Source organism: Ixodes scapularis, unplaced genomic scaffold, assembly GCF_016920785.2.
Source record: "Ixodes scapularis isolate PalLabHiFi unplaced genomic scaffold, ASM1692078v2 PGA_scaffold10__122_contigs__length_95168666, whole genome shotgun sequence".
In the NCBI taxonomy this organism is placed as follows: Eukaryota; Metazoa; Arthropoda; class Arachnida; order Ixodida; family Ixodidae; genus Ixodes; species Ixodes scapularis.
Genome location: NW_024609836.1, coordinates 60,649,782 through 60,664,291, shown reverse-complemented (window position 1 = coordinate 60,664,291; position 14,510 = coordinate 60,649,782). Strand labels below are relative to the sequence as shown.

Below are 14,510 nucleotides of genomic sequence, written 5' to 3'. Positions count from 1 at the left end.
CTTATGTATTTGTGTTTTCTTTGCGTTGCCGACGCCTTGTAATGGCCTCATCAAACTGCCTTCAGAGCGTTTTTTTTTTTCCTTGCCGGGGAGAGCACAGCATTGTATAAACTGAATAAAAAAAACTTTGTAACTTTGAAATGATTTCGGATGTTGCAATACTAGCAATTAATCTCAGAAGTTCCGGAGAAAAAAAAATTAAGACGAGCGAATTCGAGTGTTGCTGCCATCGCGGCGTCCGAACTCATTGCGGCAGAAGGTTCCGTAGACTGCCGAGCTGAGAGCGAGATACCATATTTAAGGTCGTGGTTAACGCCACGGTCGGAGACACGCTCCAGGCACCATAACTCCAACATTCTTTACACTTCAGCGTAAACAACTGACCACAAAAAAAACAAAAAAAAAAACATGTGTCTGAACGAGTTGAGGACGGAAGGTTGGCGGGTATGTCAGAAATCAGATTTTGGTTTGTTGGTGAACAAACTTTGGTGTTTGGCACCCCAGTTTGACGAGGCCATGGATGATGTTTCTGTACTGCGTTCACGGCCGCACTACCTGACCAACTCAATCAGGCAGGCATCCTTCTCAAAAGCCTTTCCGAAGCAAGCTATCGTAGTCCCACGACAGATTTCAAATGAACCGTAAAAGATAGGGTATAGAGCCACGTCACCCTTCAACATCACTCCATGCGAATATGTATACATGAAACAACACGAAAAAAATTCATAACACTTTTTATTTGTTACTCTTAAGTAATTGCAAGAATTTGGTTTCCTTGTTCGCCACTTTTGTGTCTCATGGAAACCCACTCGAGCGACAAACGGCAACCGCCGAAACACGCCAACCAGAAGCACGCAAAGCATGCACGCGGAGGTGTCTTTGGCAGGCTTCGAATCCCTCGGCGCTCGGAGCCCGTGGAGCAAGTACCAGCAATCGCAAACCGTCTGAAAGACACCTTAACGCATGCATGCTGGGCATGCTGGGGGTTGGTCTTCATCCAGAAGGCTTTGGTCAAGAGGACTCGGTGTAACTTTCTGTGTTAGAGGTTTATTCGTTCCTTCAGGTTGGTAGGTGTTGGTTTCTGCTGTTTGTCGTTCTAGTGAGACTGGGGCTCCAGAACCCCTTTGCGTTCTGCCTTTTCTGAGCCCGACCATGCGGAATGTCTACAATACCAACGAATGATCCTTCTTTTACTTGTTTAGAGAGAGACATAGGGATAGTCACTGCAGGCTTAAAAGGACCATGAAATGAATTTTGGGCTGGGACAAATTGTGATTTTACTAATCGCATATCATTTAGTGCGCCAAAAGAAAACTAGTATGCGAGGGTAGAAAGCCAAAAAAAGCCTGCCTTTTGGTAAGGAAATCTGAAAAAATAGCGGACTATGTCTTGACTCCTTTCCTTCAAAAGCTCTCCGCCTTTTCACTGTTGTGCATCCGCGGTGTCCAAGCACGTCAGCTGGACCCAGCTCAGGCATTTGGCACGAGGACTGCGTCACTCGGACGTATGCGCTCGTCAACAAACGATCCGTCGACGAATATTTGGATTCGCTTTCGTGGCCAATCAGTGCAGTGACGGCACTTATCATCGCTCACGAATGGCAAGTTTTATGGTGTGCTTAAAGGCCGACGTACACTTCGCCCTTTATACTTTTGCCCACCTTCGGCTTCCCCTATCCTCCCCACTTTTTCCCTTGACCCAACTTCGCTCCCCTCGCAGCTTAGGAGAGGGGAGTGCTAAGAAGATTATCTTCCCTGCAGAGAACCGTGGTAGTAAGTCGGCCTTTGAAGAGAAGTTGAAACACTTATTGAAGAAAAAAGGAGTTAGAGGTGTATTATGGTGTACCCCGTAAATCTGAATTCGTTTGTTTTCCCCGAAGGTAGAACTAAACGCGAAAAGACACGAAAAACCTCCGACCAGTCGTGACGTCATACTAGTATATTTGGGGCGCCAAGCGAATGTCGCTCGTGTGGGCAGCGCGTGTAATTGCAAGTTTGCCAGGTATATTTTTTTCCACACTGACGCCAGTCGTGACGTCTATTTCTGACCTTTCTGAAAATAGCAAGACTGCGCGTGCGTCGCTTTGACAGGCGCTGAAGATATGCGAGAACAGTGATTCCAAAAACTCCTAATATGACGTCACGCCCCGGGAAGGAGGGGCTTCGGCGGTACTTTAAAAATTAATTTCTGCAGCCGCCGTGCACCGAATCGAAAAATAATCTCGATATTCGTGATCCTGGAGGCAAAATGAAGAGGATTTAGATGTTTTTCCTCAAATACAGGACCGCTTCATGCAGTTTCCCAGACATTGTAGAAGCTTGGAGTCATCAAATCCGGTGCCCAAGGAATTTACGACCACGTGATTTCTCGTTTTGCTTTTGAGTTGAGGATTAAAGCTAAGGAGGAAGAATTTGGAAAATCGTTTGATGGTCCCTTTAACAAACGCCGGAGGCGGCTAGCCCTGGCACCTTGCTATCGCTTTGCAAGCAATGAGATTGCTGCATTGTCCAATGCATTCAAGGTTGAATCACGAAGCGATAAAAAAAAATAACATAGATGCTTTCCTCTGGCAAAGTTTAAAAACAGATTTTTGTTCTATGCCTTGTGAGAGCGAAATGCTTATTCTGAGCACTAGCTTGCCAAAGTCACAGAATCGCTTCATTTTGAGCCAGGCTTAGAGTGGCGCTTGGAGAACCTTTCGCTTCGATAGCGAGTGACGGTGGCGCGTTGCTGCCTAAGCAGACGCGCGCCGGTGCTGGTCGCAGCGGAGCCAGGCCCTGGAGCAAGTCCGGAGCGGGGCGTCCGGAGTCTTCGTGCCGGACTGCTCCGCGGACGGAGCCTTCGTCCAGGTGCAGTGCCACCGGCTCACGGGCTACTGCTGGTGCGTCGACGCGCAGGGAAAAGTGCTGTCCGGATCCTCCGTGCAGAACAAAAGGCCCAACTGCACGCACCCCGGTGAGCGCAGACACCAAAACTCTCCTCACAACCGGATATACAACCGAATTCTTATGAAACGAAATTCGCTATAAACTTCAACATCCCTATAGCAACGCACGTGGCTCTGAGGGTGTCCTTAAAGGGCCCCTGAAAAGAAAAAAAAAAAGTTTTTTAAAAACAGTCTGGTTGGGACACGCGTGTCAAAAAATTAATTTTACGCGAAAAAAAAAATTTAGAGCAATATTGACCGCGCCAGACGCAATTTAGCCGGCAGTCACCTCCTTTCCACCTTTTTCTCTCTCGGCATTTCGGGCGCGTGGAGGAGAGGTACACCCCGCCTCTTCGTAGTGGATCGGCTTGGCTACTTTCCCGGCTTGGCTGCGCCCCGCACAAGAGCCATTGCTACTAGGGGTGTCGCGAACTTTTGTCGAACCGGATTTTTAGGTCGAACTTTCGGGGTTCGACTGGGTCGAACCGGTTCGACGAACCTTCGAAACGTTTCACCAGATTCGACCGGTTCGACTTTGCGGACAGTGTGGCCAGACCTTGATAGATGCATGTCTAGGTTTGGAGAATTTATTTTTATGCAAATGGTTATTTTATTTTATGAACAGTTGGAATTAAAAGAAACCACTTCTATTCACTAAAGACGTTAATAACTTATTTTTTTTTTGTACTGTATTAACTGAAATAACCAACCAGCGGTGCCCTTAATTCATCCATTAGCCATTACCATCCAATCCGAAGCCAACTGGCCAGCCTGTCGCGCATGCGCACACGAGTCGAACCTCAATACAAGGTTCGTCGAAATTTCCACGAAAAGTTCGAAAAAGTCGAACCAGGTCGACCTAGAACCTCGGCCGGTTCGCGACACCCCTAATTGCTACTTCCTGGCCGTGTTCCAAAATTTACTCGATCTTACCCCAGGGTAAGAGTTTTGTACCCTTGGCGTTCTAAAACCTACCCGCGTACAGCGTTTTTCCATCTGTGCTGTCACGTGATACGATCCGCCGGAATAACTCGGATCCATTTGGAGATTTGGAACACAGCGACACAGCCCCTGTGTCTGCCGGTCGCACGACGTTCCGCGTCGTATCGTGCACGTACCGTGGTCACACAGTACATACTCGTCGCGATGGATCCCGACCTGAAGCGTCGGTTGCTTCAACCCTTCAACGCTGCCAGCAGCTGGGCCTTCGCCCGTACGAGGACACGCCTCGCCAGCCGGAAGGCGTCCGGTCCGATCGCCGCGAGACAACCGCTCGCGAGGAGGCACCCACTTCGCTGCGGAAGGCGGCGAAGCGGGAGCCTCGGCGAGTTCGTCCGAGCCGCACGACCCTTCAAGCCGCCGCGAGGACACGCAGTGGTGACTCATTTTTTTATTAAACGTTGAGTGCGGTGCCGCGTGCCTTCACTAAACTCTTTACGGGAACCGATATCTAAAAAGAAAATTGGCACTGGCGCTCGCCAGAAAACATACTAAAGATGGGGTAAACGGGACACACGAATCACGCAAAGAAGAGCAGGAAAACAAAAACATGTCACACCGCGCCACTTGCTAAGTACTTACGATGATTAACTAACACAAGCAACAAGCCCTCTTCAGAAGGTTTTCACATATAAACTCGATAAAACTATAAAACCACCCGAGGTACGCGAGACGCGTTACAACGACGGCGACCATGACAGAAAACAAAATGGCGAAGCGTTTGTTTGTTGTTTTGTTGTAGTATCCGAACGGAAGTTACGATTTTGTAAAACGTTTGTAAGCAATTGCGACAATCATTCGATGGATTGTTTTAAACCTAAAAATATGTAATTCAAAAGGCGATCTCAAGAGATCACGAAGATTTTATAACCAACATCTAAGGTGTCACTCATTCTATTGGCCAATGAGAAGCCGATTTGAATGACCATGGTTACCAATGAGAAGCCGAGCTGAATGACCAGGAATTTGCGCGCAAAATTTCAAATAAATCTCTCGCCGTCAATATTGCTCTAAAAAATTTTTTTTTTCGCGTAAAATTCATTTTTTGACACGCGTGTCCCAACCAGACTGTTTAAAAAAAAACTTTTTTTTCTTTTCAGGGGCCCTTTAAGACGTCCTAACGTTCCATAGATGTCTAGTGGACGTGCATAACATATATTTGTGCCGCCTGGTATTGAATAACTAAGCCTTTTTTACCGGGACAGGCCAAACATACCAAGTCTTTGTATACTGTGAATGCATGTTTGCCGCATTGCGCATACTCGAAATTCGTTCTACACCACAGTAAGCGCACATGCTAAAGCCCTTGTAATGAAAAAATATACAGAATTCTTATTAAGCGAACTTCGTTATAAATCTTACCATCCCTAGCAGCGCCCGTTCGTACATAAGACATATGTGGCTCTGTAAATAGAATGATTACGCTGTCGAGACCGGTTATAACGAAGTCGGTTTTAACGAAATCGCGGCTACATCGAAGCGATCACGATTTCCCATTTCTTTTTGCACTTCGCTAACCAAAGTCGGTTATAACGAAATAGCGGATATAGTGAAGCGATTTCCGATTTCCGTTGACTTTGTTATGACCGGTTTTGACAGTAGTCCTCTCGGGGGCTTATTACCCAGGCCAAAATGTCGTGTGACGGTCGTGTATACATACGCGGCGTCTGACATTCCGTAGAAGAGAGCCATTGCGCATGCTCAAAACGCGCTTCGCAGCCCGATTAGCCCAAACGCGAAAGTCCTTGTAATGAAGGAATATAATGAATTCCTTCTAAAGCGAAATTCGTTATAAACTTTATCGTAGAGTGATTATACATCTCCTCAAGGCTTATCAACTCAGACAAAAATGACAAATCACTGGGCTCTGATTGCATTCGTGCTGGCTGATATTCTGCAGAAGAGAGCCATTGTACGCGCTCACAGGGCGTTTCACAGCCCAGTAGGCGAATAGGTCGATTATTGAAACGGTTCAGGGGCAGGATGGAGAAAAGAAATCAAGATTATAGAAATCTCAAATTAAATCATGAACTAAACCGTGATGTAAATCAAACCACTTATACTATGATGATTTAAATCGGACCTTTCACGCGAAAAAAAAAAAATATTCCCAGAATTTTTTTGTATTATCCTTTGTCTCTCGTTTCATGCTTTCTGTGTACATTTGTTTTGTATTTTTATCAAAGAATCATTGAGCAAGGAAGATTTATATCGGGCTGAACACGAACAAAAAGCAGTGCTCTCCTATGCAAATCGGAGCATTTAGCTTTTTTTCTACCTTACAGTTTGTTCGTCAGTTGCGTAGCATCCTATTGCGAGTAATAAAAAATATAGGGATTCTTTATTACTAGACCTCGTAATAAAGAATCCCTATATTCAAGATACATCGATTCAAATTAAATGGATACAATTTAAATCAAATAACTATAACTTAAATCAATCTAACGTTTTAAAGAAAATTACGATTTTTTCTTACTCTGTTTATGAGTGATGTGCTTCAGACAACGTACATATCAGAGCAAGATGCATTGTATATCCACCGAACGAATTCTCGTTTATGGTTTGCAAACAACAAATATCTCGATTATGTGGAATGCACGTCTTGAAAACGCTGTAGAAGTTTGCCGTTGGCACGCGCTCAGTCGCTATAAAAACATCAATAACACAAAGTTAAACGGTGAATGCTAGAAATAACTGAGAAAATAGAGTCGAGCTGGTGGGCTCTCAATATTGAGGAAACTGTGTACCGAGAAACATATCCTTTGCGTATTCCTTGGTCTCGGGATTTTTCAAAGATTGCCGTTAAGTATAGTTGTCAACTATAACGAAACAACCCATGTAGGCAGTAAACGAATATAAAAGAGGCGGCTTCCAATATGGCAGTCATTAACCTCCCCGGTGTAATCACCTCCGCTAAATGTGTTTCTTCACCTCAGCATAACTTTGCCTCTGTTCCCGTGTCCGAGCTCCTCAGTCAATCCCGTGCTGCTCTTTTCTCATCTCTTGCGCTCTCTCACGCCGCAGACAAGAAGACCACATTCCAGAGGAGAGCACCGCGGAGGGGACTTCCTAAGAAAGGTAAGTTCTCGCCCGAGTAAGCGCTGTTCGAGATTCCTATACTTCTTCGCTTTAAAGGCTGACGTATATACATTCGCGCTTTCCGCTTCTGCTATAGTTTCTTCCTTCTCCGACTCCTCGCCCCTCCTCCCGCGAATGCTTGACCAATACATTCCGATAGAGAAGGCCGTGGTGCTGAATTTTCTACCTTACCCATTCACCCATTGGCGTTGAAAAGAGCTAGAGGACAACGTTTCTTATGCCGCAGGGTGCGTCACGAGTGCCGCGTTATCGTTCGGCTCGAAATCGCATTCAGTCAGTGGTGGCACGAGTCCCAGCTAAAAGCTTACGTATAGTACCACGGTGCCTCGAACGCGACTCCGATTGGTGTGTTTACTGCGTCAAGGAAAGTGGTCCCTCCGTTTCTGACTGATGACGTCACGGAAGTGTCACGATTGTCGCCGGCCGCGATCCTGGCGGTGTCACAACAACGGGGGTAGATGTGGCAGACGCCTGTTCTGCTGTGGGTCGACAGTCCACGGAAACTTCGGCGGCCGGGAGTTAGGACGCCGCGACGACAGCGACACTCGCGTTCTCTCGTCCTTTTTGCCCGTATTTCTAGCGTCGACCGCCAGGATCGCCACGTCCTACAGCATAGCGCTCCGAATTCTGCGACGTCATTGGCTGCCACTTTGGGACCTCGTTTGATGTATGGGCGAGGCAGGACTCTAATGACATCAGTCGAAAACGCGTTTCAGGCACCGTAGTCGTCCACATGTTAGGTCTGCCCCCCCCCCCCCCCTCCCCCCTTTTCCCGCTAACCTTCGGAAGATGGTGTCAAAAATTCATCCTTTACGGCCATGTTTTCTACCCACTGTCTCAAATAGCGGCCAGGCTCTTTAAATCAACCGCGAAATTCGGTTTCTTAGCTTATAATGCTACAATTTTGTGCAGCGCTGCCCACAGGTGGTGCAGTTCTTCTATACAATTTACGAAGAGCTAACTTACCTCACGAAAAAGTAAAAAAGGAAAAGGCTTAACTCATATGGAGACGCAGCGGAGCCACCGGTGTTCAAACAGTAGGGCGCCATATGGTTTGAAGACCGATGGCTTCACTTCGTGTCCATAGGAATTAAGCCTCTTTATATATTTTTTTATTTTTTTATTTTTTTTTTTTACTTTTTCCTCAGGTAAGTTTGATCTTTGCAAATTTTATAGAAGAAATGCACCACCTGTGGGCGTTGCTGCACAAAATCGTGACCGATATTTTCTGTCGATTTAAAGAACCTGGCCGCTATTAGAGACACCCGGTAGAACGAGATGACTTGATCCTTCCCCAAAAATATTTGCTTTCCCTTTCGGAGCAGAGAGTGCGCCACACTGGCGCGAAGTCGTTTTCCTTCCCTTTCTCGGTTTCTTCTTCTCCTCTTCGATACCCTTTCAGCTTGGCAGAGGGATACACCTAGAGCTTGGAGGCCCTTAATTCCGTCGTGCACAAAATCGTGAATATTGGCAGTTGCGTTCAACGTGAAGAGAGATCTTGAAAGCCGCGCGCTCAGGCAGGCTTCGCGTACTTGAAAGTGAGTGGGCCTGTCATGCTGCATCATCTCACGGAGATGGTCAGAAATAGAAGAGAATCTTCGACAGGCTGGTTTTGTAGCGAGGCGGTGCCGTTGAGACGCCTCCCTCTTCTTCCAACCGTGGCCACGGTGCAAGGATAGGGAGGTGAGTTTATCCCGAGAACGTAAGAAATGGCAGAAGAAGCAGGAAGCGCTGTCACCTGGGACCCAGCAGACGAACGCGGATAAGTGAAGGCCTGTTGAAAGAAGTCTTGTCCTTCTCTGCGTCCTATTTGTTTATTCTTTAGTGTGTAAAATTGGTCCTTATGAGCACGCTCGGTTTTAATTAATTAATTAATTAAGAAAGATGTTGTGTTTTGTTTACCAGTCTTTGTCAGCCTGATCGAGCATGTATATTTTTAACAATAAAAAAAATGCATCAGCCAGTTCTTAGTTTGTTCCAAACGTCTCCTCAGTCACAATTATTTGAGCCGAAGTGTAATTAAGTTAAAATTCCGCCTATATTCAATATATTCAAAACATCGAGGCATGCTGTAATAATACGGTATTGTATCTTATTTTATACAACACTGAGCTCAAACTACTGTTTGAGACGGTGAGAACGTGTTAAACGTGGCACCTATGTTAAGAACAAAAGAAGTTTTAGTACGACCTGTTCTAAGCTTACCTGCAGAGCCGTTTGAGGACCAATTCCTGGGCTAGCCGTAATAAGTCGGCCTAGGGTTCATCGGTGCTAAGCGTGCGTAATCATATGCTAAACGCATCTTGATTGAGCATGGGCAAAGCACGGAATACTTACTGACTGTGCATAATTCAAATGGTACCGGTCCGGATGACGCGGACGGGACGGGGTCAGAGAACATATATAAAAAAAAGCTAGACAGAAGGAAAATAAAAAAGAAGCTAAAACAGATAAATACGAAAAAAATATGTAAAAGAAATTACAATATTAAAAAAGAAAAGCTAGAAATTATATGAAAATAAATGTGTCAACAGTTAATAAAAAAACAACAGCAGAACATTAGCAGACATATCGGAACCGGTCATCCAATATTTGCGAAAACAAATTTAAAAAAACATGCGTACTGACGCCCATCGCTGCCTGTAAGAAAATGTAAGATGGTACAATATTTATTAAGAGTAGAAACGAAGAACAAAATATTACGATAGCATGGTTATCTGTTACAACGTATTTATTCCTTATTACTATGTGTACTTCATTAAGGCTTACATTTGGGCCTATTATTTGTAAACAAAAATACCATAAAGGCCCGCTGTTTTTTTTTCTGTTTTCTTTTTCTAATTTTTTGCTGGTGTTTTTCTCGACAGGCTGCACCAACGCAGACAGGAGCCAGTTCAACGGAAACCTCGTAGACATCTTCCAGAAAGAGTTCAAGAGGCTTCCCAGCCATCCCGCTTCCGGTAAGTTATACCCGTTGGTCATACTATGCTGTCCGTACATCAAAAATGCTCCCGAAGTGGCAACAAATGACGTCATAGAAGCCTGAGAGTCATGCTCACGGATGTCGCAATCCTGACGGTTGGTCGTAGAAATGCTGGCGGGAACCTTGAACAAACGCGAGTGTCGCTATCGTCGCGGCGTCCCAGCTTCTGGCTGCCGGAGCTTCCATGAACTGTCACACTGGAGAGTAGGGATGTGCGAATACCGGCTCGAATCGAATAGCACTGCGTCATTCATAGCCTCCACGGTGGAAGGGAAAGCTACAACAACAGGTTTTCTTAACTGTCTTAAAGCTAGGGATGACACTGCGCTATTCGATTCGAACCGGGATTCGCACAACCCTACAGTGGAGAGCGACCTGCAACAGAACAGGCGTCTGCCACATACATAACGGGTTTTTCTTCTTTTTTTGTTACTTGTAAGAAAGGACTCTACTTCCGCAGGTCGGATGGAAGCAGAAACTTTAGCGACTCAAATCCCTCGCTCTCAGAAAGGGCGTATGGTATGTAGGGGCACCTTAATTGGAATGGTAAAGGCGAGCGGGTTGAACGTGAATACTCAAAAGAATAAAACACCGAGGACAAGCAACGTGGTTGTCCTGTGCTTGTCCTCCGTGTTTTATTCTTTCGATTTTAAGCACTATAATGGTAAAGGCGAGCGGGTTGAACGTGAATACTCGAAAGAATAAGACACCGAGGACAAGCAACGTGGTTGTCCTGTGCTTGTCCTCCGTGTTTTATTCTTTCGATTTTAAGCACTATAATCCTTGCGTCCGAATAGATCGTGCCCAATAGTATCCTTCAGCTTCATTTGCAAGTCTTTCAGTTTTCTTCAGCGGCCGGCCTTTTAACCGAAGTGCAGCTAGCATTAGGTATAATCAGAATAATCATTATATTGCGCGAGTACAAGGCTAGCGGTTGTGGTAAGGCGCCCGCGCGATTTTCTCGTCTCTTGTGAGAGCCCCAGACGTGTACCAGTTCCACGAGCGGTAACTTTAACGCACCACTACTCTTTTCACGCGCTAAAAGTCTTTCTGAAAATGACTGATTTGGTGGTTTTCAATGACTCTCAGCAAGTTTCTAAGCGGAACCATATGCCTATTTTCACTAATTAAGAAGTTAATTAGTCACCTTAGTTAATTAGCGAACTACTTAGTAAGTATCGCGCATTTTTTTATCTCCGCCACCACGAGTAATGCTGTCCCGAAAAAATTCTCCTTTTACCTCGAATACACAAATTTTAATAATTTGTGTCACTCTTACGTGAAACACCGTGTATATATGTATATATATACTGTATATATAGGTGCAAGTCGTATAGGAACGAGTTGCGAGCGAAGTTAAAATGCAGCCTCAAATCGTGACCGCATGAGCCGGAATTTGCTCTGAAGAGGAATCCAAGGTAACTTTTGTCCAAATAAAATATGTTTACTTTACACCGGCCTTGACTAAACGAATAAAAGTAATGGGCTCTGCTATCCTCACGATATTCGAAATGCCATAAATTGTTGACTGCAGTTTCAAGGGCATAAAGTTGCTGTCGTAACCGCGGCGTAAACTCGCTTCCAACCAAACCCCATTTCACCAGCCTGACCCCTACCTTTCAACTGACTTCCTCTTCAAATCTCGCTTCTTTTTTCTTTAGATAAGTAACTTATTGCGAATAAACTTCTCGACCTATTTACCCCCCACGGCTGCGCATATTCTTTAAGTGTCGTAGAAGCGTCTTAAACGCTCCCCCATATTACAGCTATAGGAGGTTTTAGTATACATCATTCAGATTAGTCTGATAGCGATATCAGATATTCAACTGCCTGGCGTCTTTGTGCATTCATCATATCGTCGTCGAGATTGTTATCTGAGTTATTGGAACTCTCTACTTAAGCCTCCCTACTAATGACGTCCAGATGTTCCCACTGAAACTTGCTTTTAGGAATCCACAGAAGAGCACGCGCTGCTGACAGGGGTAGCTTGGTGTCCAATAGATTGTCTTCTTGGGCGAGGTAGGTTTGCCTGAAAGTCTGACCGAGGAAGATTCTCTGATCCGAACGTGGCACATTGTTTTCTCTCTAGGATATTGGTTTCGGATCTTCCCCCTAGTATACAGTCACCGGGAGGATGAGAACGAAAGGAATATATTTCAGTTGTCTCTCCTCCAGCGCTGGCTTCCTGACTTCGATAATGCTTTGGCGTCTCTTGAGCCTCAAGCGTGCTGCACGCGCAGCCAAAGCACGCAGGAAGGCAATGAAAGCAGGCTGAAGGTTGGGTGTTTAAAAAAGACGTCCTGCCGTTTTCACCTTGTCGATGACTTTAATATACCAACAGTGCCCACACGAACCCCTGATCCTTAAGTCCACATTTCTCCACAACTTCAAATTTTCTCTGCCGCTTCCCCGGTCTCGGAATAATGTCATCATGACAAGCGTTATTCGACAAGGGTCTGCGTACATAGTATCCAAACAAAAAATACAACAAAGGGACACAAAATATATTGTAGACTATTGGGAAGGGGATCCAACCGTTGCACCCCTGGAGGCCAGATTGAAAACTACACCGGTGAGGACGACAACAACATATAGATGACTTGTTTATGTTTTGACGCGGCGCTTGGCCCATGACGTAGCAGAACGTTGCGCCACCGCTTGGCTTGGGTACGCGTTCGATAAGTAAAGCCGAACCGGCAAGCAGTACTCATGGATATTTTTTACTTCATCTTTTTCAACTGAACGCGGGGAAAAAATAGGGCACCAGCCGTACCTAGAGCCACTCTATATGGCAGCTACGCTGCCATATAGAGTGGCTCTAGCCGTACCCAGTCTTTGCCCCGCGCGCAATCAAGAAAGACGAAGTAAATAATCCAGTGCACATCACTGATCTCTATTGTAGTATAGGCTGGTTTGCGGATCGAGGCTTGACTTGCTGGGGTTGAGTGGCACAACCGGGAGCCATCACAAGGCACCACCAAATGCGTCCAGCTCTATGAAAAAAACGTGAAAAACTGCTAGGTCCCCCGTTTCTATGCTGTTGGCAACCATGAAACGTCTTGGCTGCTTTGCGGGAAGCCTGTCAAACAGCTTGTGCACAAATATTAAAACTGACAGCCCTCGCAATTCTTATATACAAATGTTCCCTGGTCAAGTGTAACTCCGCTAGGCAAAAAATGTAGCGCAGCTCAATGAGACAGGAGACAGTCGGTGGCGGTTTCGATGAGCTGGGTTTAGCAGACGACAAGCCCGAAGGCTTTGCTACGCGCAATTCGCTCACTCCCCGAAATCCGCTTTCAACATTGAACTTTCTCGGCATTCATCAACTTCTGGAATTCCCCGAGGACGCTGTTACTAACGGAAAGTTCCTTTGTTTATTCCACGACGAGAGCAAGCGTGCTGCCTCAGCCGTGGGAGCTCTGGCACGTTTAAATTTACTGGGCATCCCAACGTTTGACAAATACCAATTCAATCTCCAAAAAATATAATGATCGCAGCACATAATAAAATACTCGCCTTCGAGCACCGGGTAGAAGCTTCAATACTCCTACTCATGTGTGTTTCTTCCATAAAGTTGCATGTATTGCCTGGTGTCAAGTAATGACCGCCGGTGCTGCCAACGACTCGCTCCCGATCCGCGATCCAGCCTACTACAGTAGATGCCAGTGCTGCACATTCCCTATGTTGGTAAACACACTACTCTGGGGAAAACAGACTGGACATAGCGCCCCCTATAGTTTGATTTACTTTGCTAGCAGACAACGGCATGTCTTGCCACAACTTTTTTTTTTCTTTTTTTTTTTTCCTGCCGCTTCCACAGACATGAGTCAGTTGCCGGCCTCTCTGCTGGACACGACCGAGAAGCAGGTCATCCAGTGGAAGTTCACCGAGCTGGACCTGAACCGGGACGAGGTGCTCCAGAGGCGCGAGGTTCGGGATCTGCGGCGCATGGCGCGGCGCTTCGTCGAGCCCCGGGCATGCGCCCGCAGCTTCACCCGCTACTGCGACCACAACCAGGACAAGCGCATCTCCAGGTCCGAGTGGTCCGTCTGCCTCGGCGTCGACATCAACAGTAAGTCCGCGCTGATACCCACGCCTCTGCGCTCTCTCTACCTTGACTCGCCGCAAAGTTCAAGGTTCAAATCACGTGTGGTCGATTCGTGAAGGAATCCTTGTGGCTATGCTTCTAGCCTTTGTTGCTTTGCGATGTAGCATCCCACAATTCTTAATTCTGCTTGCCGCACGTTATGCGATTCAAACCGTTCGTGGTCAGTCCTCCAAGGGTTGTTTAGGACCTTGCCCATAGCCTAGGTTGCTTTGCGATTTAATATATTTCTGAACTGACCTCAAAGTGGACACCAACAGTAAGTCTGCGATGATAGTCAAGATAGACAGCAGTCAAGGTAGAGAACGCTGTACACTCTCTACCTTAGCTCACAGCAAGGTTCCGGGTTCGAATTATCTGCGCTGGATTACCGAAGGAAGCACTGGAGCGATGCTTCT

At 46.1% G+C, this 14,510-nt stretch overlaps 1 protein-coding gene across 2 annotated transcripts in view; it reads left to right on the top strand.

Annotated features, from left to right (window-relative positions):
• LOC8032494 (SPARC-related modular calcium-binding protein 2) overlaps window positions 1-14,510 on the top strand; it is a 120,482-nt gene that overhangs the window by 60,395 nt on the left and 45,577 nt on the right. For both annotated transcript variants that reach the window (XM_040222137.2, XM_040505197.1), the window contains exons 3-6: window positions 2,743-2,955; window positions 6,950-7,003; window positions 9,892-9,984; window positions 13,828-14,079. In XM_040222137.2, the coding sequence (XP_040078071.1) occupies window positions 2,743-2,955; window positions 6,950-7,003; window positions 9,892-9,984; window positions 13,828-14,079 (612 nt within the window). The remainder of the gene's footprint in view (window positions 1-2,742; window positions 2,956-6,949; window positions 7,004-9,891; window positions 9,985-13,827; window positions 14,080-14,510) is intronic.